This window comes from Pelodiscus sinensis, chromosome 7 (genome assembly GCF_052426305.1).
Source record: "Pelodiscus sinensis isolate ZL-2025 chromosome 7, ASM5242630v1, whole genome shotgun sequence".
NCBI lineage: Eukaryota > Metazoa > Chordata > Testudines > Trionychidae > Pelodiscus > Pelodiscus sinensis.
Genome location: NC_143058.1, coordinates 58,730,458 through 58,755,259, shown reverse-complemented (window position 1 = coordinate 58,755,259; position 24,802 = coordinate 58,730,458). Strand labels below are relative to the sequence as shown.

Below are 24,802 nucleotides of genomic sequence, written 5' to 3'. Positions count from 1 at the left end.
GCGGTCTGCGTGACTGGAATCTGTACTATCGCAGCCGCACCGCATCTTGGATAAAATCCTTGGAGTGAACGCAAGGGCGATTGAGGCAGTAGCCTGTGGGCTTCTTTTGTGTGTTGCACTGGGCACCGCTCTGATGAACCCAGATTTCCTCCTTGTGTGATTGGTGTGTGAAGCCCTCCTGTATGGGTAACCAGACGTCTAGGCGGGGAGCAGTTCCCTCAAGGGACCCCGGCTCAGCTTATATATTTTAGAAAGGGTCCGGACCCCTGCAAATTTCTGGAAAAATGATCTAGATTGACTCTGGGGGATCCCAAAACTCAGTGGCCACTGTTAGGATCTTGGAACAAAGACCAAGTGGACGTCTTAAAAGACAAACTTGGCCGTCCCAAAACTAAATTGGCTAGAGGAGAGGTAGATTGCTTCATGCAGTGGTGGGCCGAGGCAAATCTTAGATGGACTGAATCGAAGTTCGCCTCCCTTAAAAATTCTAATTATAAGTAAAAAGCTTTATTGGAAACCTCCTCTCCCACCACCAGACCAAGCGCTTCCCTTTACCCCGTCCTCCGAGAAGACTCAGACCTGTCCCACTTGGAGCTATAAAGCCTGGACCCACACGGAGCTCCACTCAATTGTAAAAGGTTTTCCAGAGCCCCAGGAAAACCCTACCAAATTTGCAGAGGAATTTTTGCTAGTGTGCAATGCCTATGAATCCTCTGAAGCAGACCTCCTGCAACTGCGTAAGCTACTTATAACCCCTAGCGAGCAAGAAAAAAAAATGGCTCCTGATAGCAAATTGGCCCACCACTGAGCGTCCTTCTAATTTGCCAGACGCTGGTCCTGACGCTGCCTACTGGAACAAATGTAAGAATCAAGTTGCCTTTCACCATTGTATAACAAGGTCTGTAATTAACTTGGAAACAATGTAACAAGGGTTGTCTAAATTCTCTATCACTAGTAAATCAAGATTGGAAATTTTTCTAAAAGATGCTGTAAATCAAGCTAAGCCCCTGCATGAGGCCATTCCCCAAGTATGGACTCGAAAAAAAATCAACGGGACGGCCATACGTTGCTGTAAACGGCAACCGAGAGAACCCGGGCAGCTATCACACCCGACTGACGTGTTTTTTTTTTTTTTTTTTTTTTTTTTTTTTTCCCCCGCAACATTCTGGTATACAGCGACGGGGTGAAAATGGACAGAGTGGAGCTGTGGTAAGTGTGGCTTTTTTAATGTGGATGGGGGGGGGGGGGAAATGGGAGGCTGTGATGCGAGGTGATTGGGCTAAGTATCCAAATGTCTGAGCACTTGGTTCACTGGTGTTGGTTGCAGGGCCTGATGGAAGAGGGTGCACTGCATTGGTTTCTTGCAGGTGAGACTTCAGGGCTAGGCTTTGAGATGGGCCCCTCTACTTGAAACATGCAGCCAGAGAGAACTGAGCGAGCAGCTTACAGGTGAGTCTGATGGAGCTGTGGTAAGTGTGGCTTTGGTTGGGAGGGGTGGGGGGGGGGGCTATGCTTTGAGGTGACTGGGTTAAGTATCCAAATGTCTGTCCACTTGCTTCACCTGTTGGTTATAAGGTTTGTTGGAAGAGGGTGCATTGGGAGTGTGTGTTTGAAGGTTAAGTTCTGGAGGCCGACTGGATTGGAGGTAAGGCTTTGATATGTCTTTCTCTTGGAGCTAACAGTCTTACATGGAAAGCAGCCAGAAGTGGAATTCAGTGAGCAACTTGGAGGAGTCGTGTAGAAAATATGTAAGAGGAGCTCAGGTAAGTGTGGCTTTTTGCTGTGCTGAGAGGTGATTGGGCAAGGTATCCAAATGTCTTCCTTGACTGGTGTTGGTTGGATGGTCTGTTTGAAGATGGTCCATTAGTAATAACTTCTTGCAACTTCAGGGGCAGATGAGATCGACTGCAAGGCTGTGATCTGGGCTGCTGGCTTGGAGCTGGCAGCCAGAGACCTGAGCGAGCAGCCCACAGAGCACTTGGCTGAGGGAAAGTCCGAGTGGAGATAGGTAAGTGTGGGGGTTTCTATGGGGCGGGGCGAAGCAGGCTTTACTGGGAGGTGTGTGGGCTAAGTATCCAAATGTCTGTCTACGTGGTTCACTGGTATGGGTTACAGGGCCTGATGGGAGAGGCTGCATTGGGAGTGAATTGTTGCAGATAGGTCCCTGGAGACTGGATTGGAGGGAAGACTTTGAGCCGTGCCCCCTGCTTGGTGTTGGGAGCCAGAGAGACTTCAGTAAGCAGCCCGTGGACTTTCCTGAGGCCAACCGCTGTAAGTGAGGCTCGGTAAGTGTGGTTTGGAAGGGGAGAGGGCTCTGCTGGGAGGCGGTTGGGCTAACTATCCAAATGTCTGTCTACTTCGTTCACTGGTGTTGGTTGCAGGATCCTATGGAAGAGGGTGCACTGCATTGCTTTGTTGCAAAGGAGACCTGGGGGCAAGGCTTTGAGCTGGGCCCCTCTGCTTGGAGCTTGGAGCCAGAGAGAACTGAGTGAGCAGCTTACAGGGGCGTCTCCTGGAAAAAGTCTGGAGCTGTGGTAAGTGTGGCTTTTCGGGGGGGTTATGTCATGAGGTGGCTGGGCTTAGTGTCCAAATATATCTGTCCCCTTTCTTCACCTGATACTGGTTGGAGGGTCTGATGGAAGAGGGTGCACTGGATTGGTTTCTTGCAGACATGAGTTAGGGCAGATTGGATTGGAGGGAAGGCCTTGAGACGGGCCTCTATGTGCAGCTGGCAGCCTTACACGAAAAGCAGCCAGAAGCAGAACTCGGTGAGCAACTTCAAGGTGTCGCCTGGGAGCTCAGGTAAGTGTGGCTTTTGGCTGTGGTGGTTAGCCAAGATATGAAAATGTCTGTTCACTTCCTTCATTGGTGTTGGTTGGAGAATCTGACTGGATTGGCTTCTTGCAGATCGGACTTTGTGGCAGATTGGATTTGAGAGAAGGCCATGAGCCGGGCCTTTGTCTTTGACCTGGTAGCTGGAGAGAACTGACTTAGCAGCTTACAGGTGAATCTCCTGGGGAAAATTCGGAGTGGAGTTTGGTAAGTGTGGCGTTTGGCTGTGTTTTGAGGTGGTTGGGCTAAGTAGCCAAATGTCCCCGCACTTTGTTCACTGGTGTTGGTTGCCTGATGGAAGCGAGTGTACTGGATTGGTGTCTTGCAGATGGTACCTGCGGGCAAGGCTTTGAGACCGGCCCCTCTGCTTGGAGCTTGCAGCCAGAGAACTGAGTGAGCAACTTAGAATAGTCTCCTGGAAAGTCTGATGCAGCTGCAGTAAGTGTGGCTTTTCGGGGCACTATGCTGCGAGGTGGCTATGCTAAGTATCCAAATGTCTGTCCCCTTCCTTCACCGGTGTTGGTTGGAGGGTCTGTTTGAAGATGGTGTATCGGTGGTAATTTCTTGCAGCTAGCACTTCAGGGGCAGCGAAGATCAGAGGCAGGGCTTGCAGCCAGAGACCTGAGTGAGCAGCCCACAGAGCACTTGGCTGAGGGAAAGTCCGACTGGAGCTCGGTAAGTTTGGGCTTTTTTGGGGTTGGGGAGAAGCAGGCTAAGTATCCCAATATCCATGCATGTCCTTAACTGGTGTTGGTTGGAGAGTCTTTCGGGAGAATCTGACTGGATTTGTTTCTTGCAGTGTTGGATTGGAGACAAGGCCCATGAGCTGGGCCTTTCTCTTGGAGCCGGCAGCTAGAGAGACTTGAGTGAGCAGCTGTGAAAGTAGAAAGAATTGTACTGTAAGAGAAAGATGAATTATGCTGTAATTGAATAAGTTGAAGGAATATTGTTTCTCTGAACAGGAAGAAGAAAAGTATGTTAATGTTGTCTGTAGGGATGCAGATCAGATTTCCTATTAACTCAGGCCCACCTGGCTAGCAAAGGAACATTAGGTGTTAGGGAGAAAGCAAGTGAGATCACCAAGGAGATATGGACAGGAGATTGCTGTGTGCTTGACGTGGAAATGAAGATACTTGACTAGCCTCACACTAATCATGTGAAGTTTTGCCCCCTCTTTTAATCCTGTTAATTTTGGCTTTCTTTTGACTGTATAAATCAAGGGGTTTGAACTTTGTATGGCACTCACATTTTCTGGGTGCATTTAGCAGAGCGGCATTGCTAATAAACAGAGCGGTCTGACAAATCTGAGTCTTGTATGACTTTGACAATTTGGAGGTCCCACCGAGATGGCAACCGTCTTTGCTGAGGTTGTGTGATCCCTGACTGTCTTGCAGGATGACCGTGGCAGCCGGCACCTGGGCATTTGGCCCGAGCGGTCCTCTGCCAGAATGGAAAGGTGCACAACCACAGCGAAGTCTATGCCATGGAACCTGTTGGTTCCCGCTCGGTTCTGGTAGGGATCCCGGGATCTAACATCAGGACTCTGGTCAGGTCGTCACTTCTGTGTTTTGTCCGGACTGAGGACTGTCTTGTCTCTGTGACTATCCGTCTTCCCTGTGGTGTGAGTGAGTCTGGGAGCCATCCCTGTCCAGGGACTGGCTGACCCAAGGGGCTCCTGTCCCCGCGGTCTGCGTGACTGGAATCTGTACTATCGCAGCCGCACCGCATCTTGGATAAAATCCTTGGAGTGAACGCAAGGGCGATTGAGGCAGTAGCCTGTGGGCTTCTTTTGTGTGTTGCACTGGGCACCGCTCTGATGAACCCAGATTTCCTCCTTGTGTGATTGGTGTGTGAAGCCCTCCTGTATGGGTAACCAGACGTCTAAGCGGGGAGCAGTTCCCTCAAGGGACCCCGGCTCAGCTTATATATTTTAGAAAGGGTCCGGACCCCTGCAAACTTCTGGAAAAATGATCTAGATTGACTCTGGGGGATCCCAAAACTCAGTGGCCACTGTTAGGATCTTGGAACAAAGACCAAGTGGACGTCTTAAAAGACAAACTTGGCCGTCCCAAAACTAAATTGGCTAGAGGAGAGGTAGATTGCTTCATGCAGTGGTGGGCCGAGGCAAATCTTAGATGGACTGAATCGAAGTTCGCCTCCCTTAAAAATTCTAATTATAAGTAAAAAGCTTTATTGGAAACCTCCTCTCCCACCACCAGACCAAGCGCTTCCCTTTACCCCGTCCTCCGAGAAGACTCAGACCTGTCCCACTTGGAGCTATAAAGCCTGGACCCACACGGAGCTCCACTCAATTGTAAAAGGTTTTCCAGAGCCCCAGGAAAACCCTACCAAATTTGCAGAGGAGTTTTTGCTAGTGTGCAATGCCTATGAATCCTCTGAAGCAGACCTCCTGCAACTGCGTAAGCTACTTATAACCCCTAGCGAGCAAGAAAAAAAAATGGCTCCTGATAGCAAATTGGCCCACCACTGAGCGTCCTTCTAATTTGCCAGACGCTGGTCCTGACGCTGCCTACTGGAACAAATGTAAGAATCAAGTTGCCTTTCACCATTGTATAACAAGGTCTGTAATTAACTTGGAAACAATGTAACAAGGGTTGTCTAAATTCTCTATCACTAGTAAATCAAGATTGGAAATTTTTCTAAAAGATGCTGTAAATCAAGCTAAGCCCCTGCATGAGGCCATTCCCCAAGTATGGACTCGAAAAAAAATCAACGGGACGGCCATACGTTGCTGTAAACGGCAACCGAGAGAACCCGGGCAGCTATCACACCCGACTGACGTGTTTTTTTTTTTTTTTTTTTCCCCCGCAACATTCTGGTATACAGCGACGGGGTGAAAATGGACAGAGTGGAGCTGTGGTAAGTGTGGCTTTTTTAATGTGGATGGGGGGGGGGGGAAATGGGAGGCTGTGATGCGAGGTGATTGGGCTAAGTATCCAAATGTCTGAGCACTTGGTTCACTGGTGTTGGTTGCAGGGCCTGATGGAAGAGGGTGCACTGCATTGGTTTCTTGCAGGTGAGACTTCAGGGCTAGGCTTTGAGATGGGCCCCTCTACTTGAAACATGCAGCCAGAGAGAACTGAGCGAGCAGCTTACAGGTGAGTCTGATGGAGCTGTGGTAAGTGTGGCTTTGGTTGGGAGGGGTGGGGGGGGGGCTATGCTTTGAGGTGACTGGGTTAAGTATCCAAATGTCTGTCCACTTGCTTCACCTGTTGGTTATAAGGTTTGTTGGAAGAGGGTGCATTGGGAGTGTGTGTTTGAAGGTTAAGTTCTGGAGGCCGACTGGATTGGAGGTAAGGCTTTGATATGTCTTTCTCTTGGAGCTAACAGTCTTACATGGAAAGCAGCCAGAAGTGGAATTCAGTGAGCAACTTGGAGGAGTCGTGTAGAAAATATGTAAGAGGAGCTCAGGTAAGTGTGGCTTTTTGCTGTGCTGAGAGGTGATTGGGCAAGGTATCCAAATGTCTTCCTTGACTGGTGTTGGTTGGATGGTCTGTTTGAAGATGGTCCATTAGTAATAACTTCTTGCAACTTCAGGGGCAGATGAGATCGACTGCAAGGCTGTGATCTGGGCTGCTGGCTTGGAGCTGGCAGCCAGAGACCTGAGCGAGCAGCCCACAGAGCACTTGGCTGAGGGAAAGTCCGAGTGGAGATAGGTAAGTGTGGGGGTTTCTATGGGGCGGGGCGAAGCAGGCTTTACTGGGAGGTGTGTGGGCTAAGTATCCAAATGTCTGTCTACGTGGTTCACTGGTATGGGTTACAGGGCCTGATGGGAGAGGCTGCATTGGGAGTGAATTGTTGCAGATAGGTCCCTGGAGACTGGATTGGAGGGAAGACTTTGAGCCGTGCCCCCTGCTTGGTGTTGGGAGCCAGAGAGACTTCAGTAAGCAGCCCGTGGACTTTCCTGAGGCCAACCGCTGTAAGTGAGGCTCGGTAAGTGTGGTTTGGAAGGGGAGAGGGCTCTGCTGGGAGGCGGTTGGGCTAACTATCCAAATGTCTGTCTACTTCGTTCACTGGTGTTGGTTGCAGGATCCTATGGAAGAGGGTGCACTGCATTGCTTTGTTGCAAAGGAGACCTGGGGGCAAGGCTTTGAGCTGGGCCCCTCTGCTTGGAGCTTGGAGCCAGAGAGAACTGAGTGAGCAGCTTACAGGGGCGTCTCCTGGAAAAAGTCTGGAGCTGTGGTAAGTGTGGCTTTTCGGGGGGGTTATGTCATGAGGTGGCTGGGCTTAGTGTCCAAATATATCTGTCCCCTTTCTTCACCTGATACTGGTTGGAGGGTCTGATGGAAGAGGGTGCACTGGATTGGTTTCTTGCAGACATGAGTTAGGGCAGATTGGATTGGAGGGAAGGCCTTGAGACGGGCCTCTATGTGCAGCTGGCAGCCTTACACGAAAAGCAGCCAGAAGCAGAACTCGGTGAGCAACTTCAAGGCGTCGCCTGGGAGCTCAGGTAAGTGTGGCTTTTGGCTGTGGTGGTTAGCCAAGATATGAAAATGTCTGTTCACTTCCTTCATTGGTGTTGGTTGGAGAATCTGACTGGATTGGCTTCTTGCAGATCGGACTTTGTGGCAGATTGGATTTGAGAGAAGGCCATGAGCCGGGCCTTTGTCTTTGACCTGGTAGCTGGAGAGAACTGACTTAGCAGCTTACAGGTGAATCTCCTGGGGAAAATTCGGAGTGGAGTTTGGTAAGTGTGGCGTTTGGCTGTGTTTTGAGGTGGTTGGGCTAAGTAGCCAAATGTCCCCACACTTTGTTCACTGGTGTTGGTTGCCTGATGGAAGCGAGTGTACTGGATTGGTGTCTTGCAGATGGTACCTGCGGGCAAGGCTTTGAGACCGGCCCCTCTGCTTGGAGCTTGCAGCCAGAGAACTGAGTGAGCAACTTAGAATAGTCTCCTGGAAAGTCTGATGCAGCTGCAGTAAGTGTGGCTTTTCGGGGCACTATGCTGCGAGGTGGCTATGCTAAGTATCCAAATGTCTGTCCCCTTCCTTCACCGGTGTTGGTTGGAGGGTCTGTTTGAAGATGGTGTATCGGTGGTAATTTCTTGCAGCTAGCACTTCAGGGGCAGCGAAGATCAGAGGCAGGGCTTGCAGCCAGAGACCTGAGTGAGCAGCCCACAGAGCACTTGGCTGAGGGAAAGTCCGACTGGAGCTCGGTAAGTTTGGGCTTTTTTGGGGTTGGGGAGAAGCAGGCTAAGTATCCCAATATCCATGCATGTCCTTAACTGGTGTTGGTTGGAGAGTCTTTTGGGAGAATCTGACTGGATTTGTTTCTTGCAGTGTTGGATTGGAGACAAGGCCCATGAGCTGGGCCTTTCTCTTGGAGCCGGCAGCTAGAGAGACTTGAGTGAGCAGCTGTGAAAGTAGAAAGAATTGTACTGTAAGAGAAAGATGAATTATGCTGTAATTGAATAAGTTGAAGGAATATTGTTTCTCTGAACAGGAAGAAGAAAAGTATGTTAATGTTGTCTGTAGGGATGCAGATCAGATTTCCTATTAACTCAGGCCCACCTGGCTAGCAAAGGAACATTAGGTGTTAGGGAGAAAGCAAGTGAGATCACCAAGGAGATATGGACAGGAGATTGCTGTGTGCTTGACGTGGAAATGAAGATACTTGACTAGCCTCACACTAATCATGTGAAGTTTTGCCCCCTCTTTTAATCCTGTTAATTTTGGCTTTCTTTTGACTGTATAAATCAAGGGGTTTGAACTTTGTATGGCACTCACATTTTCTGGGTGCATTTAGCAGAGCGGCATTGCTAATAAACAGAGCGGTCTGACAAATCTGAGTCTTGTATGACTTTGACAATTTGGAGGTCCCACCGAGATGGCAACCGTCTTTGCTGAGGTTGTGTGATCCCTGACTGTCTTGCAGGATGACCGTGGCAGCCGGCACCTGGGCATTTGGCCCGAGCGGTCCTCTGCCAGAATGGAAAGGTGCACAACCACAGCGAAGTCTATGCCATGGAACCTGTTGGTTCCCGCTCGGTTCTGGTAGGGATCCCGGGATCTAACATCAGGACTCTGGTCAGGTCGTCACTTCTGTGTTTTGTCCGGACTGAGGACTGTCTTGTCTCTGTGACTATCCGTCTTCCCTGTGGTGTGAGTGAGTCTGGGAGCCATCCCTGTCCAGGGACTGGCTGACCCAAGGGGCTCCTGTCCCCGCGGTCTGCGTGACTGGAATCTGTACTATCGCAGCCGCACCGCATCTTGGATAAAATCCTTGGAGTGAACGCAAGGGCGATTGAGGCAGTAGCCTGTGGGCTTCTTTTGTGTGTTGCACTGGGCACCGCTCTGATGAACCCAGATTTCCTCCTTGTGTGATTGGTGTGTGAAGCCCTCCTGTATGGGTAACCAGACGTCTAAGCGGGGAGCAGTTCCCTCAAGGGACCCCGGCTCAGCTTATATATTTTAGAAAGGGTCCGGACCCCTGCAAATTTCTGGAAAAATGATCTAGATTGACTCTGGGGGATCCCAAAACTCAGTGGCCACTGTTAGGATCTTGGAACAAAGACCAAGTGGACGTCTTAAAAGACAAACTTGGCCGTCCCAAAACTAAATTGGCTAGAGGAGAGGTAGATTGCTTCATGCAGTGGTGGGCCGAGGCAAATCTTAGATGGACTGAATCGAAGTTCGCCTCCCTTAAAAATTCTAATTATAAGTAAAAAGCTTTATTGGAAACCTCCTCTCCCACCACCAGACCAAGCGCTTCCCTTTACCCCGTCCTCCGAGAAGACTCAGACCTGTCCCACTTGGAGCTATAAAGCCTGGACCCACACGGAGCTCCACTCAATTGTAAAAGGTTTTCCAGAGCCCCAGGAAAACCCTACCAAATTTGCAGAGGAGTTTTTGCTAGTGTGCAATGCCTATGAATCCTCTGAAGCAGACCTCCTGCAACTGCGTAAGCTACTTATAACCCCTAGCGAGCAAGAAAAAAAAAATGGCTCCTGATAGCAAATTGGCCCACCACTGAGCGTCCTTCTAATTTGCCAGACGCTGGTCCTGACGCTGCCTACTGGAACAAATGTAAGAATCAAGTTGCCTTTCACCATTGTATAACAAGGTCTGTAATTAACTTGGAAACAATGTAACAAGGGTTGTCTAAATTCTCTATCACTAGTAAATCAAGATTGGAAATTTTTCTAAAAGATGCTGTAAATCAAGCTAAGCCCCTGCATGAGGCCATTCCCCAAGTATGGACTCCAAAAAAAAATCAACGGGACGGCCATACGTTGCTGTAAACGGCAACCGAGAGAACCCGGGCAGCTATCACACCCGACTGACGTTTTTTTTTTTTGTTTTTTTTCCCCGCAACATTCTGGTATACAGCGACGGGGTGAAAATGGACAGAGTGGAGCTGTGGTAAGTGTTTCTTACAGATGGGACCTGGGAGCAAGGCTTTGAGACAGGCCCCTCTGCTTGGAGCTAGCAGCCAGAGAAAACTGAGTGAGCAGCTTACAGGGGAGTCTCCTGGAAAAAGTGTGGTGGAGCTGTAGTAAGTGTGGATTTTTTTGGGGGGGGGGGAGCCATGCTGTGACATGGCTTGGCCAAGTATCCAAATGTCTGTCCACTTCCTTCACCTGATGTTGATTTTACGGTCTGTTTGAAGTGGGTATATTGGGAGTGCTTTTTGGCAGGTGAGCCTTTGGAGGTTGACTGGATTGTAGGTAAGGCTTTTGAGACAGGCCTTTCTGTTGGAGCTAACAGCTTTACATGGAAAGCAGCCAGAATCGGAACCCAGTGAGCAACTTGAAGTCGCCTGGGAAATATCTAAGAGGAGCTCAGGTAAGTGTGGCTTTTGGCTGTGCTGTGAGGTGGCTGGGCTAACTATCCAAACATCTGTCTACTTCATTCACTGGTGTTGGTTGCAGGGTCTGATGGAAGAGGCTGCACTGGATTGGTTTCTTACAGATGGGACCTGGGGGCAAGGCTTTGAGATGGGCTCCTCTGCTTGGAGCTCTCAGCCAGAGAGAACTGAGTGAGCAGCTTACAGGGGACACTCCTGGAAAAAGTCTGATGGAACTGTGGTAAGTGTGGCTTTTCGGGGAGGGGAGGGACTATGCTTTGAGGTGACTGCGCAAGGTATGCAAATATCTATTCCCTTTTTTATCTGATGTTGGTTGGAGGGCCTGATGGAAAAGGGTGCATTGGGAGTGCTTTTTTGCAGGTGAACCGCTGGAGGCTGACTGGATTGGAGGCAAGGCCCTGAGACAGGCCTTTACTTGGAGCTGGCATCCTTACAAGAAAAGCATCCAGAAGCAGAAGTCAGTGAGCAACGTAGAGGAGTCACCTGGGAAATATCTAAGAGGTGCTCAGGTAAGTGTGGCTTTTGGCTGTGCTGGGAGGTGGTTGGGCTAGGTATCCAAATATCCATGCACTTTCTTCACTGGTGTGGGTTGCATGGCCTGATGTGAGGGGGTGTATTGGGAGTGCTTTGTTGCAGATGGATCCCCGGAGACTGGATTGGAGGCAAGGCTTTGAACCGGCCCCTCTGCTTCGAGCTGGCAGCCAGAGAATTGAGTGAGCAGCCCAAAGAGGAGTTGGCCTCAAGAAGTTCCAAGTGCGGCTGGGTAAGTGTGGGTTCAGGGTGGGGGAGAAGCTGTGCTGTGAGGTAATTGGGCTAAGTATCCAAATACCTGTTCACTTCATTTACCTGATGTTCGTTGTATGGTCTGTTGGAAGAGAGTGCTTTGTTGCAGGTGAGCCTCCAGATGCTGAGTGGAATTGAGGCAAGGCTTTGAGGTGGGCTTCCCTTCTTCAAGGTAGCATCCAAAGAGAATTTAGTGACCATCCAATAGGGGAGCCCACCTGGGATGAGTCCAAGTGGAGCTGCGGTAAGTGTGGCTTTTTTTTGGATGGATGGGAGGCTGTGATTGGGCTAAGTATCCAAATGTCTGAGCACTTGGTTCACTGGTGTTGGTTGCAGGGCCTGATGGAAGAGGGTTCCTAGCAGGTGAGACTTCAGGGCAAGGCCTTGAGCTGGGCCTTTCGCTTGGAGCTGGCAGCCTTACATGAAATGCAGCCAGAAGCAGAACTCAGTGAGCATCTTAGAGGAGTCACCTGGGAAATACATAAGAGGAGCTCTGGTAAGTGTCTTTTGGCTGTGCTCTGAGGTGGTTGGGCTAGGTATCCACATGCGGGTGCACTTCCTTCACTAGTGTGGATTGGAGGGTCTGTTTGAAGATGGTGCTTTTGTTATTTCTTGCAGCTAGGATTTCAGGGGCAGATGAGGTCGGATGCAAGGCTTTGAGTCAGGACCCTCTGCTTGGAGCTGGCACCCAGAAAAAAAGAATGAGCAATCTCAGGAAAGGCCAAATGAGGCTCGGTAAGTGGGATGGGGGGAGGGGAGGGAGAGCAGGAAAGCTTGCTGAGGTGGTTGGGCTAAGTATCCAAATGTCCATGTGCTTTGATCACTGGTGTTGGTTGCAGGGTCTGCTGGAAGAGGGTGCACTTCATTGTTTTTTTGATGATGGGACCTGAGGGCAAGGCTTTGAGCCGGGCCCCTATGCTTGGAGCTCGCAGCCAGAGAGAACTGAGTGAGCAGCTTACATGGGAGTCTCCTGGAAAAATTCTGATGGAGCTGTGGTAAGTGTGGCTTTTTGGGGGGGGTTATGTCATGAGATGGCTGAGCTAAGTGTCCCCATGTCTGTCCACTTTCTTCACCTGATACTGGTTGGAGGGTCTGATGGAAGAGGGTGCACTGGATTGGTTTCTTGCAGGCATGAGTTCAGGGCAGATTGGATTGGAGGAAAGGCCTTGAGATGGGCCTTTACATGGAGCTGGCAGCCTTACACGAAAAGCAGCCAGAAGCAGAACTCAGTGAGCAACTTAGAGGAGTCGCCTGGGAAATATCTAAGAGGTGCGCAGGTAAGTGTGGCTTTTGGCTGTGCTGTGAGGTGTTTGGGCTAGTTATCCAAATGTCCGTGCACTTCCTTCACCGGTGTGGATTGCAGGGCCTGATGTGAGAGGGTATATTGGGAGTGTTTTGTTCCAGATAGGTCCCTGGAGACTGGATTGGAGGCAGGCTTTGAACCTGCCCCTCTGCTTGGAACTGGCAGCCAGAGAGAATTGAGTGAGCAGCTTACAGGGGAGTCTCTTGGGGGGAAATCTGATGGCCTTGTGGTGAGTGTTTCTTTTTGGGGGGTGTTTGCTAAGTATCCAAATGTCTGTTCACTTCATTCACCTGATGTTTGTTGTACAGTCTATTGGAAGAGGGTGCATTGGGAATGCCTTGTTGTAGGTGACCCTTTGGATGCTGTCTGGAATGGAGGCAAGGCTTTGAGATGGGTCTCTCGCTTGGAGCTATCAGGCTTAAACGAAAAGCAGCTAGAAGTGGAGCTCTGAGTAACTTAGAGGAGTCGTCTGGTAAATATCTAAGAGGTGCTCAGGTAAGTGTGGCTTTTGGCTGTGCTGTGAGGTGGTTGGGCTACGTATCCAAATGTCCCTGCACTTCTTTCATTGGTGTTGGTTGGCAGGTCTATTTGAAGATGGTACATCAGTGGTAATTTCTTGCAGCTAGGAGTTCAGGGACAGATGAGATTGACTGCAAGGCTGTGAGCCGGGCCTCTCTGCTTCGAGCTGGCACCCAGAGAGAATGGAGTGAGCATCCAATAGAAGAGCCTGCCTGGGAGAAGTCCCAGTGATGCTTGGTAAGTGCAGCTATGGAGGGGGAGGGGCTATGCTTTGAGATGATTGGGCTAAGTATCCAAATGTCTACTTCGTTCACTGGTGTTGGTTGCAGGGTCTGATGGAAGAGGGTGCATTGGATTGGTTTCTTACAGATGGGACCTGGGAGCAAGGCTTTGAGACAGGCCCCACTGCTTGGAGCTCGCAGCCAGAGAAAACTGAGTGAGCAGCTTACAGGGGAGTCTCCTGGAAAAAGTGTGGTGGAGCTGTGGTAAGTGTGGATTTTTTTTGGGGGGGAGGGAGGGAGCCATGCTGTGACATGGCTTGGCTAAGTATCCAAATGTCTGTCCACTTCCTTCACCTGATGTTGATTGTATGGTCTGTTTGAAGTGGGTATATTGGGAGTGCTTTTTTGCAGGTGAAATGTCTGTCTACTTCGTTCGCGGGTGTTTGAAGGGCCTGATGGAAGAGGGTGCAGTGGATTGGTTTCTTGCAGATGGGACCTCATGCTGGGATGAGGTTTACCTGTGTGGTTGACAAATACATTTGATGTCGACACCTGCACGTCCAGACTATTGCGCTGAGCCGACAAACAGCTGATCAACTGTTTGTTGGCTCAGCGCGGCAGCCATGTAAATTTAAATGAAGCAGCGATTATTTAAATCGCCGCTTCATTTTCCTATGTCTGGTAGCCTAATCTACATGCTTCTGGCGACAGAGGCACGTAGTCTAGATGTACCCTAAGGCTTTTGGGGGAGGGTATGCTGTGAGGTGGCTGGGCAAGGTATAGAAATGTCTATTTGCTTCCTTCAATGGTGGTGTTTAAAGTCTGCTGGAAGAATCTGACTGGATTGATTTCTTGTAGATGGGCAGATTGGATTGGAGCTGGCAACCAGAGAGCCCTGAGTGAGCAGCTTATAGGGGAGTCTCTTGGGAAAAGTCAGAGTGGAGCTTGGTAAGTGTGGCTTTTGGCTGTGCTTTGCTGCGAGGTGGTTGGGATAAGTATCCAAATGTCTGTGTACATTGTTCACTGGTGCTTTGTTGAAAGAGGGTACATTGGGAGTGCTTTGTTGCAGTGAGCCTCCAGAGATGGACTAGATTGGAGGCAGGTCTTTGAGTTGAGCCCCCTTGCTTGCAACTGAGAGACCGAGACCTGAGTGAGGGGTTGGTTAGGGGGAAGTCACAATGGAGTTTGGCTTTTTGGAGGGCCTAAGCATCAAAATGTCCATGCACTTGTTTCACTGAGATTGGTTGTGGGGTCTGTTTAAACAGGGTGCATTGGGAGTGCTTGGTTTCAGTTTTCCATTTAGGAACTAATGGGATGGGAGGCAAGATTTTGGAGATGAGACTACCCTACTCGTACTTAGCAGTCCCATACCAATGACAGCCAAAGGGGGAACGGAGTGAGCAGTCCACAGGGGGGGAGTTCTGGGAAAAAGTTCCCTTATAGGTTACACCTCCTAGCTATTTCATTTGGTGACCCCTAGTTCTTATGCTATGGGAATGAGTAAATAACTTTTCCATATTGACTTTTTTCCTACCCCGGTCTCCCTTGGTCTCAGCTTTTTCTAAGCTGAAGAGTCAGTCTTTAATCTCTCTTCATATGGGGAAGCATTCCGGTGCCAGTTGGTCTTTAGAGAATAGGCAACTATGTCTGTAGGCCGTATACAAGAATTGGGCGTACCAGAGCTTTCTCTACAGGCAATAAGAGATTGTCATCTTCTCTATTCCTTTGTAAAAGGATTCCTAGCATTTGGTGTGTGGTGTGGGTTTTTTCCTGCTGCAGCCCATGGAGTGGAAGTTTTTCCAAGAACTCTGGGGAGCAGTTCTAGCCAAATGAGTCTCCATATTTTTGTACGTATTGTCAGGATTATTTTTTCTAGTGTGCCTTACTTTACCTTTATCAAGATGAATTTTGATTTGCCCTTCTTTTGTTGCCTGGTCCCTCAGCTTTTTTTTTTTTTTTTTGGAAGCTTTCGGCAGTCTGCTTTGTTCTTAACTACCCTGAGCAGTTTGGCATCAGCTGCAATTTTGCCCCCTTGCTGTTTATCTCTTTCTCCAGGTCCTTTGTTCCTAGGTTGAATAGGATTGGTCCCAGTACGGACCCTTGGGGGACATGGCTAGTGCATGTCTCATTCTGAAAAGTGAGTTTATTCTTCCCCTTTGTTTCCTGTCTTGTAAGCAGCTCTCAGTCCATGAGAGGACCTTTCCTCTTATCCCATGACCACTGACTTGGCCTTAAGAGCCCAAAACCGAATGGCCCTAGACTACGTCCTAGCAAATAAGGGCGGGCTTTGTGCCTTAGTGGGAAAAGAATGCTGTGTGTATATCACTGACACCAGCAAGGAAGTAGAGGAAGATGCCTCAGAGATTGAAAGAATTATGGGAAAAGCCTAAGACAGGAGGAAAAGTGGACCCTCTGGGGTTGGTTGGGAGGCTGGTTTGGACATGTGGGAACTTGGATTTTGCAAGGAGTAGTTTTAGTATTGGCTATATACTTTCGTGCTTATTGCTGTTTCTTGTTAATCAATTGCTGTATTTCTTGTATTCTTGAAAACACAAGACAGACCCTTACCAAAGGGAATGTAGAACTCATGATGTTAAGATATGAGCAAGAAAGGAACAAGAAATGTATATAAAGGCTTTGATGAAAATAGAGGCATGAAATGGCTTCAAAGTTAGCCTTTAAAAGGCTAAAAGGGGGGAGTTGTAGAAACCATTTCATATTTAGCTAGAAGCCATTCTGTATAACAAAAGCCATTTCAGTTTCTTGTGTCTGCACGTATACTAGAGGGAGTGAACTGGCCTTCACCGAGGTGGGGAGAGGCCAGAAGGATGCACTGTTGGAATGTGTTAATGAACTATTTTGAGCTGAAGCTCGAACTCTGTCTAAACCTGTTTCTTTCTCTGCTGATAATAATTCCTCTTTGAAGTTCGCTTTGATTTCTTGCCCTGATGTCAGACTTGTTTGGTTACGGGTATAAAATACTAGGACTGATTGTATTAGCCAGCCTCACTGGGCCCGGCTCTGCTGGGACCATGTTTGGCTCACTTTGCTTTTATTGGCCAATAAAAGTGTCTGTTTAGCCACGTAAACTGAGTGAGGCTTTTGCTTCGACAGTGATAATCCACCATATGCAGCTATTACATGAATGCCAGAAGTAATTTGAATTGTTGGTTTCCCTGGTACACAATAGGGCAAACACCACTGACTCTTGTTCAGATTTGCAACTCAAATTACTGCATGATCAGCTGCCTTGTGTTCATAACACTTATCACAAGACTAGAGAGCGGCGATGAAAGCATGACTCAGGTGGAGACGGCAGTGCACAGTTTATAGGGGCTGTTGAAAAACAGTGAAATGCAGGCATACATCCATGAAAAGCTGTGCCAAAAAATTGCATCATGGGACAGGAAGCCCACAACCTTGATGCACTCTGATCCATTCCTACCATTTCTAACAGCAGGTGGCAGCAAGTTGTACAGCTACCCATTGTGCACTGCTCTCTGTTACAGAACCAATTGTGGATGCATTCCACTGACACAGGGAGGATTATGGGAACATATGCAAACAATGTTATTGCAGTTTATGATCATCAGTGATTCTTGTATAGACTTCACTCTATACTACAGTCATAGCCCTAGACAACCTAATTCTGGTCACCAGCAACTCATTTTTCTGACACAACTAGAACAGAACTCCCCAAAAGGCTGTCCTTTTCTCTTTAACTTTATAGTCTGTTAAAATAACTTTTATTTTACAATATCCTAATCAAAGGTGCTGACACAAACATCAACACCCAAATTCAGCTTAGTGAAAAAATGTTACTATCAAAAACTTTTATCCATCTGATCTTTTGTATTGCATCAGTTTTCCCATGCTACCTAGGCAGTGATTTGTACTAAACTCATTTGGCTACGTCTACACTGCAGGCTTCTTGCGCAAGAGTTCTTGTGGAAAAGGTCTTCCACAAAAGTGCGTCCACACTGCTATGTGCTTTTGCGCAAGAGCGTCCATGGCAGTGCGGACGCTGTCTTGCACAAGAAGGCTCTGATGGCCATTTTAGCCACAGGGGTTTCTTGCACAACAAATTCATATCGCCTGTCTACACTGCCTTCTTGTAGAAGAGCTCTTGCGCAAGAGGGCTTATTCTTCATGGGGAGAGGAATAACTCTTCTGGAAGAAGTCCTGTTTTCCAATGCTGTACTGTAAATTAACTTGCGCTAGAACGTGTCTGCAGTGTAGACACCCGACAAGTTTTTGTGCAAGAAAAGCTCACGCAAAAAGCCTGCAGTGTAGATGTAGCCTTTGAGTTTATCTGCCAGAAAAGATTCACTTTTTCAGGAAGAAAACTATGAAATGTTTTATAGTCCTATTTTCAAAAATCTCTGGAAATTTTCAAAGTAGCAAAATTAAAAAGATCCATCAAACTATAAACAATTTACAAAAATACAAATTTTGTTTTGTAGAAAAGCATTATATACAGGTGCAATATATATATATAAGTATTAAGCCATCAGTCTCAGCTACAGTATTTGAAGATACATTTTCTGTGTTACGACTGGGTATTGGAGCCTTTATCCGGCTGAGGAAATTCTTCTATTGCAGCACGAAATATCAGTTCTGTAAGAGAGAGAGAACCAGTGGAAAACCACAGAAATTACTCCTGAATATTTTCTCCAAACTTCCTCTCTTCTAAATAATATCAACACCTTGATAATAGTGGAGAGACCCCTGTCCCACCAACCTGCCATTGTACTAAAAACCTTAGTATGAGGAAGAATGTTCAGTGCCAGCATACCACACACAGCAGCATCCTCCATTCAGAGTAAACACATTATCAAAAACAAAAATTGCAAAATTAACTAACCAGCCAAGTCAACATTAGAAAGTTTTTTTTTTTAATCACATTAGAATCAGAAAGAAGAATTCAGGTTAGAATATTATCAATTTTTATCAAGCTGGTAGCATATTTAGCTGAGGTAATACAAATTTCAGCATATGGCTGGATCCACCACATATGCTTCAGATGGTGTTTTTTTTAATTCAATGAAGTAGGAACTTGCTAGACTGTTTCTGAATAGTTTTGAGTTTCCTTTGGTCTGTTTGAGACAGCCCTGAGATTAACTTTTTCAGAATTTCTCTTAAAACTTAAGCCCATATCCTCTAGTCCAGGGTGGGCAATAATTTTTTGCCAGGGGCCACTTCAAAATTTTTTAAAGTGGCCCCAGGCTGCTCCGGAAGGAGCAGGACCTCAAAAGGAAAGGGGTGGAGCCAGGATGCTTCAGACTTCGCCACCCACAGACCATGATTAGTCTGGGGATGGGGGAGCCTCTTTGCCGCCTCTTCCCACTAAGCACCCATGGAACCTACATATTCGCTGGACCAGCTGAGCTATGCTCGGTACAAGTCTAGGGGAGTGGTAAAGGTGGCATTAAACCACCTTTTGATTCCTCATCCTGAGGTCAATGAGCACCTGCCCTCATCCAAGGAATAGACAGCATCCAGGCTCTGTTCTCTGAGAGAAGAGAACTCTGTACTACTCTGGAGCTCTGGAAGTCCCAGTACACTCTGGGATGCAAAGCCAGCACAAGTTGAATGGAATATGTAAATCAATCATCACATAATATCTGACACACTATTACTGTGTGAGGGAGATTAATGGACTTGGATGGAGGTGCAGGGAAGGTCCAGGTAAAGATTACCTCTCCCTTTCCAGTCTATTGAAAAGAGTTTACTGCCCAAGCTATACTGTAGATACATTCAACAAATGTCGTTTGTGAAATGTACTCTTTAAAACACAATGTATAGGGCATCCCCGCTGTAAGTCACCCTGGTATACATCCATTCCGCACTAAATGTCAGGGTGGTCAAATATTGGAATAAATTGCCAAGGGAGGTGGTGGAATCTCCCTCTCTGGAGATATTTAAGAACAGGTTAGATAGACATCTGTCAGGGATGGTGTAGACGGAGCTTGATCCTGCCTTGAGGGCAGGGGGCTGGACTCGATGACCTCTCGAGGTCCCTTCCAGTCCTATTATTCTATGATTCTAAAATCGTTGATGGTTGTAGGAATTGATGTTAAGTCCTCCCATTCCCCATTCTTAAGTCGCGCAAAAAAACCCACCCCAATTTGCACAAATGGAAGTCAGCCCCGGGAAGAAAATTCCCTGCTTTAAGTCCAAGTGTTTTGGAACATATCTTGGACTTATAGCGAGGACGGACTGTAGTTTTCTAAAAGAGTGCATAATTTCAAATGGTTTGAACTCTGTTAAATCAAAATCATGTCATTGTCTCCCCTCCCCCCCAACCAGTACCATGTTTTAAAATTCTTCTTATTTTGCATTACTCAGGACAAATTACTGGTTAGGTTTCCTTGTTTTAAAACACTGGGGGGGGGGGGGGGGGGGAGTGGCATCCTACTTCATTAAAAATGACTCCTGTTACTTCAAACTTAAAAAAAATAAGGAGAGCGCAACCAAGGACAATTTCATTCCAAGAAGTGAATTCTTTGGAAAGTTATGGGTATTCAGAGGGAGAGAGAGAGAGAGAGAGAGAAAGGGGAAGAAAAAAAGCATTATAATAGGAATGTTATTATCCTTAACTCTAGCAGTAATACACTTGTAAAACCCTGTTCTGAACAGTGAACAAAGTAGATCTGGGAGAACCTAGACCAAAGGAATACAACAGTCCCCAACTTTCTTCTAGGTTTAATGTTCCATACCTTCACTGTGATCTAGCTCTGGTCGGTAAGATAAGAAAAGCCAGGATAGCCCAACTAGAAGAGCCACCACCAGATTCACCACAATCCATGGCTGAAGAATCTGTTCCTCTGCACCTGCAGTCCTGAGCAAAGCATGAGATACTTATTAGGGGGGGCAGATACTGAGGCCTACCTCTGGTATGTATACATTATTATGTTAACAACTTCTACTGTGTAGCACTCTAGCAGCTAGATCAGTGAGGGGCAACCTAAGCTAGCTCCTGGGCCATATGAGTGGCCTTCCTTCATCTCAGTGGTCCTCAACATTGTCATAACCAAGACGATCTACCAGAGTAGAGTAGCTCTGCTAACTCTGCACTTGCGTACCTAGAATTTGCGGGGGGGTGTCGACTGAATCATAGCAGCACTTTGATTGGATGCAGAGGGAATGCATCGCTCTCACAATGTTGTGTGCAATCAACATGTGCCTCACTTCACATGCCCTTGCTTTAGGTGCAAGTCACTTTAATAATACAGATAGGAAAAAAATTACCCAGACAAAAATCAGAGGAATCTGGCAACCCTGCACAAGGGCAATGGTAAACAAAATGTCTGGTGGGTCACATATGGAAGCTGTATGGGCTGCATATGGAACCGCAGGTTCCCCACCACTGAGCTACATGCTTTAAAATATCAAACACCGAACAAATGTTTCTCACATGTTCTAAAGATTTTGGGGTCTGAAGGGCTGCAGAAGAGAGAGACTATCAAAGGCTCTGACCCAGCTGAGAAGCCCCACTACCTAGCATGGAGCAAGCCTTCAAATTAGATTTCAACACTGACACCCTTCCCTGGCTAGGAGACAGAAAACAAAAAGTAAGATTAAACAGTCGATTGCCATTCTGGCTAACAACAGGGGGGCCTCAAGGTTCCATATCAGATCTGATGTTTAAATTATTTATTAATGGTTGGAAAGGATAATGAGTAGTGAGGTAGCAAAATTTGCAGAGGAGACCATTTCAATACGATTGTGACAGAGGGGATGTGTCTATAGCAAATTACAAATTCTATTTCCTTTGCATTTGCGTTGAACACTTGTCTGAACTTGCCTAAGGGCTGCACTCCAGACAGATGTCCTGTCTATGAAAGGAGTATGACACCTTGCTGACAACTGTCTCTGAAAGTCTGAAGATTGCAGTCCGGGCCATCAGATTTGATTCTGTCTCAACTACTGGCAAGGAGCAACGGTCTTTCTACACATGGGACCATAGTTTTGCAGTATCTTTTTCATCAGTGGGTTTTTTTTAAATGTTAATAATGAATCCCTGTGTTATGGTATAATTAAAACAGATTTTTATACATTCTCTCATATCTACATAAATAGTTTGCATATTTGGTACCATTGTGTTTGCAAGGGAAAGGCATTATTTGAAAGCCCTAACTCGACCCATTTTGGGTGATCAATGTATTAGTATTTTTACCAACTGAGAGCTAGGAGCCAGGTATGCAGTATATCTTTCCTGTCATGGTGCAGAAGGTGGCACCAGTGTTCCCTGTAAGCTTATGCAGCCACTCAGGAGAGATTCAGATGCCACCCAGCTAATTAGCAGAGAGCCCGCAGCTAGGTTTTGCTTCTACTAGTGGTGGACATTCACACATGCCTCGGTGCACACAATTACTCTGAATATGGATGGAAAAGTTTAGAGGGAGCACCAGGTGCCACCACTGAAATTATGATTCTGTAGTTTTTTACAAATCAAATGGCACCTCCTCCCTTTACTTGCTATCACTAACTTGTAGAATGAGTTTTTAGTACATTTAGCTGATAGAGTTCACGAAAAAGAAAGAGGCAAGAAAAAGCCAAGCAGTAGCCTGAGAGCACAATGTGACCCTAGACCCAGCTTGAGTGACAGCTTTGGATCTGTTGGCTAAAGAGGCTGGAAGCTAAGAAACTGCTCCCATTGCTCTTGGCTCCTTCTGCATTCAGAGACACAGGACTTAGTATATAGTGCATCACAAACAATACCAGACTCAATTAATGTTTACTTCCAACTGGAACTACCCCAGTGCCCTGAAACTGGATTAGCTTCTTGGGTGAAAGGGGGGTAACAATATTCATTTGGTTTGGGTTTTGTTGTCAGAGGCTGAGTTTTGATCTCTGTAGGCCAAACAAAAACAATTCTTTAAAAATTTATTAAACTTGTTAATGAGGAGAAAAACAGTCAAAATGTTTAAAATGAAAAAGTGAATTTTCATGTCAACAATTTCCCATAACCCCTCACCCCCCCAAAAAAAGCACCTTTAAGTCATCTAGGGCTCAATTTAAAGTCTCAAATGCAAAAATATTAGGACAGGTTTAGTACTGTGAATCTTATATAATACTTTTAGATGTACAGTACATTACATTATTAAGCCACCGTTAATTAAACGTTCTTACATAGATGCTGCAAGAAAATTTTAAGGACTTAAGAGAAAAAAACTGCAATCTAGATTTCCTACCAAAGGCTCCCATTCTCCGAAGGTGGTGTGTAAAGGTTGATTCTATCACTTGTCATCTGCTGGCTCAGGGACAAGATGAGAGCAGCAAAGTATACTGGGAGAAAGGGAAAGGAATTTGCAGCTTTCACTAATTGACACGAAACACTGGTCACAAAATATTGATTTTTACCATGCTCTCTCTCCCCTTCCTTCCCATTGTCTCCAAAGTCATAGAACATGCTGCTCACTTCCCCTGCCCAATCTTCTTTTTTCAAGCACTTTCCTTAACTCCTCAAATCTAACATCCAACCAAGGCCACTAACAATATACTAAGTCAAAGGGGTATGTCGTTATTCTTGTTCTACTTGGTACATGTGCTGTAATCAAAATAGGAGAAAATAACATTACAAGGGGAAACAAAGAGAAAAAGGGGCGTGAAGCACTAAAAATCCCACCAATCACTCATTTCAAACTTGTACATGAAACTAGTTAGTGATGTTTATCTAAAACATTGAAGTGACAATATTTAATATAGCAATGTAATTTTGTTTTAAAGTAGAGAACAATTAGGGATGAAATTTCTTTTAACAGTATTGGAGACTGAGACAGCTTGAAGCTGTTGGACAGCTAGAAGCTATTTAAACTCAGCACTAAACACATATGCCAAGATGCATTTAGGCTGTAATTTTCTGCTACTGATTGTTATGATCTGCTTTATACTCACGGAAAGAAGCTATGGCTGCTGGGTCCAGGGTGAAGAAGCCTTGCACAGCTACTGATGCTTTAGCCAAATCAATCCTGGACAAATAAATGAACAAATACAAGAAGTGAAGGTTGGCTACTTATCATCCAAATTGTTCAAGATGGCTCTGCTTATGGGTATTGTGCCGCCCATGGGGCCTTATGATAGAACCTTCTTCCAGCAATGTAACCTAGAGCATTTTCATAACCGGCCTCCCGCCCCCAGTGTCTATCCTACAGGTCCGGTCCAAGGCATATTTACTGACAATCTAGGTTGCAGCTCTGCAAATTTCAGCAACTGGCATAAGACAAGCGAAGGAAGAAGCCACAGTGGTAGAATCAAACTAGGTACGGGAACTTTTGCTAGTGTGTAACGTTCAGCAATACAAGATTAAGCCATCGAGATATAGTCTGAGAAGAGCCCATTTAACCCTTTCAATTTTTAGCATAAGACACAAACAGTCTTGACAAGTTACAAAACCACTTAGTTCTAGCTGTATAATAAAGGCTATGTCTAGACTCCCAACGTTTTTGCAGAAAAAAATATGCCAAATGTGCTTTGCATTTTACGTATCTTTTTCCGCTTTTTTTTTTTTTTTTTTTTTCCAGAAGAGGCTTTTATGAAATTTGGACCATCTACACTGGCCCAAATTTCGGAAAAAAACCCTCTTTCAGAAGATCCTTCTTCCTCATGGAATGAGGAGGAATAGGGGCTTCTGAAAGAGCGTGTCTGCTCTTCTGCAAAAAAATAGTGGAAGAGCAACGTGTTCCCTGGGCGTGGCAGAGGTTTTTTCAGCATACCTCCAGTATCCTGAAACCCCCCTGCTGTCTAGACATACCCAAACAAGGATCCTTCTGCTGTTCAATGTGTGTAGAACAGATTACTCCTTATCAGAACAAGGCCTGGGGTGGGGGAGAACAGCAAATTAATTATCTGCTTGATGTGAAAATCAGATACCACCATAGGTAAAAGCTTGAGATCCAGTCAGAGAACTACACAGATAAACCTTTTCACTGAACACAGAGCAAAACAACAATTTTTCATCAACTAAAATTGATACGCTGAGAGCTGCCAAATGAACTTTTAACTGAGTTAAATAACACTTCAGGCTTCAAGTGTATTATTAGTCCAGAATACAGTCAGTCCCCGGGTTACGTACAAGATAGGGACTGTAGGTTTGTTCTTAAGTTGAATCTGTATGTAAGTCGGAACTGGCGTCCAGATTCAGCCGCTGCTGAAACTGATCAGTTTCAACAGTGGCTGAATCTGGACGCCAGTTCTGACTTACATACAGATTCAACTTAAGAACCCCAGGCATCCCCAAGTCAGCTGCTGCTGAAACTGATCAGCGGCTGATTCCAGGAAGCCCGGGGCAGGGGCTTCCTGTAGTCAGCCACTG

At 46.6% G+C, this 24,802-nt stretch overlaps 2 protein-coding genes and 1 long non-coding RNA gene across 14 annotated transcripts in view; 2 read left to right on the top strand and 1 right to left on the bottom strand.

Moving 5' to 3' along the window:
• The first annotated feature begins 1,332 nt into the window (after window positions 1-1,332).
• Window positions 1,333-2,783, top strand: LOC149524080 (uncharacterized). 3 transcript variants are annotated; one of them, XR_016350071.1, is made up of 6 exons: window positions 1,333-1,449; window positions 1,683-1,763; window positions 1,890-2,008; window positions 2,116-2,285; window positions 2,382-2,534; window positions 2,670-2,783. It is a non-coding gene; the product is annotated as an uncharacterized LOC149524080 (long non-coding RNA). The 3 variants fall into 3 exon arrangements; XR_016350072.1 differs by lacking the exon at window positions 1,333-1,449 and having other exon boundaries at window positions 1,525-1,763; window positions 2,157-2,285; XR_016350070.1 differs by lacking the exon at window positions 1,333-1,449 and having other exon boundaries at window positions 1,525-1,763.
• Window positions 2,784-2,791: 8 nt separating this feature from the next.
• On the top strand, window positions 2,792-20,326 carry LOC142830309 (uncharacterized). 9 transcript variants are annotated; one of them, XR_016350069.1, is made up of 21 exons: window positions 2,792-3,039; window positions 3,161-3,270; window positions 3,403-3,507; window positions 6,658-6,786; window positions 6,883-7,035; window positions 7,171-7,303; window positions 7,409-7,540; window positions 7,662-8,008; window positions 10,182-10,637; window positions 10,724-10,879; window positions 11,020-11,422; window positions 11,552-11,686; window positions 11,779-11,938; window positions 12,061-12,177; window positions 12,282-12,437; window positions 12,572-12,719; window positions 12,847-13,240; window positions 13,368-13,501; window positions 13,634-13,749; window positions 14,344-14,433; window positions 20,189-20,326. XR_016350069.1 is itself a non-coding variant. In XM_089779810.1 (16 exons), exons 13-16 carry the CDS (start codon window positions 12,089-12,091, stop codon window positions 12,922-12,924), a joined length of 471 nt encoding a protein of 156 aa, XP_089635936.1. In that variant the 5' UTR covers window positions 6,026-6,264; window positions 6,391-6,509; window positions 6,617-6,786; window positions 6,883-7,035; window positions 7,171-7,303; window positions 7,409-7,540; window positions 7,662-8,008; window positions 10,182-10,637; window positions 10,724-10,879; window positions 11,020-11,422; window positions 11,552-11,686; window positions 11,779-11,938; window positions 12,061-12,088; the 3' UTR covers window positions 12,925-13,340. The 9 variants fall into 9 exon arrangements, 1 of the variants encoding a protein (XP_089635936.1); XR_016350062.1 differs by lacking the exons at window positions 2,792-3,039; window positions 3,161-3,270; window positions 3,403-3,507 and adding exons at window positions 5,835-5,951; window positions 6,184-6,264; window positions 6,391-6,509 and having other exon boundaries at window positions 6,617-6,786; XR_016350065.1 differs by lacking the exons at window positions 2,792-3,039; window positions 3,161-3,270; window positions 3,403-3,507 and adding exons at window positions 6,026-6,264; window positions 6,391-6,509 and having other exon boundaries at window positions 6,617-6,786; window positions 7,662-7,771; window positions 7,904-8,008.
• Window positions 16,797-24,802, bottom strand: part of TMEM237 (transmembrane protein 237) — a 35,758-nt gene continuing 27,752 nt past the window's right edge. For both annotated transcript variants that reach the window (XM_075933867.2, XM_089779809.1), the window contains 4 exons: window positions 23,386-23,459; window positions 22,683-22,776; window positions 20,205-20,326; window positions 16,797-18,102 (listed from right to left, as the gene is read on the bottom strand). In XM_075933867.2, the coding sequence (XP_075789982.2) occupies window positions 18,035-18,102; window positions 20,205-20,326; window positions 22,683-22,776; window positions 23,386-23,459 (358 nt within the window). In that variant the 3' untranslated portion in view covers window positions 16,797-18,034. The remainder of the gene's footprint in view (window positions 18,103-20,204; window positions 20,327-22,682; window positions 22,777-23,385; window positions 23,460-24,802) is intronic.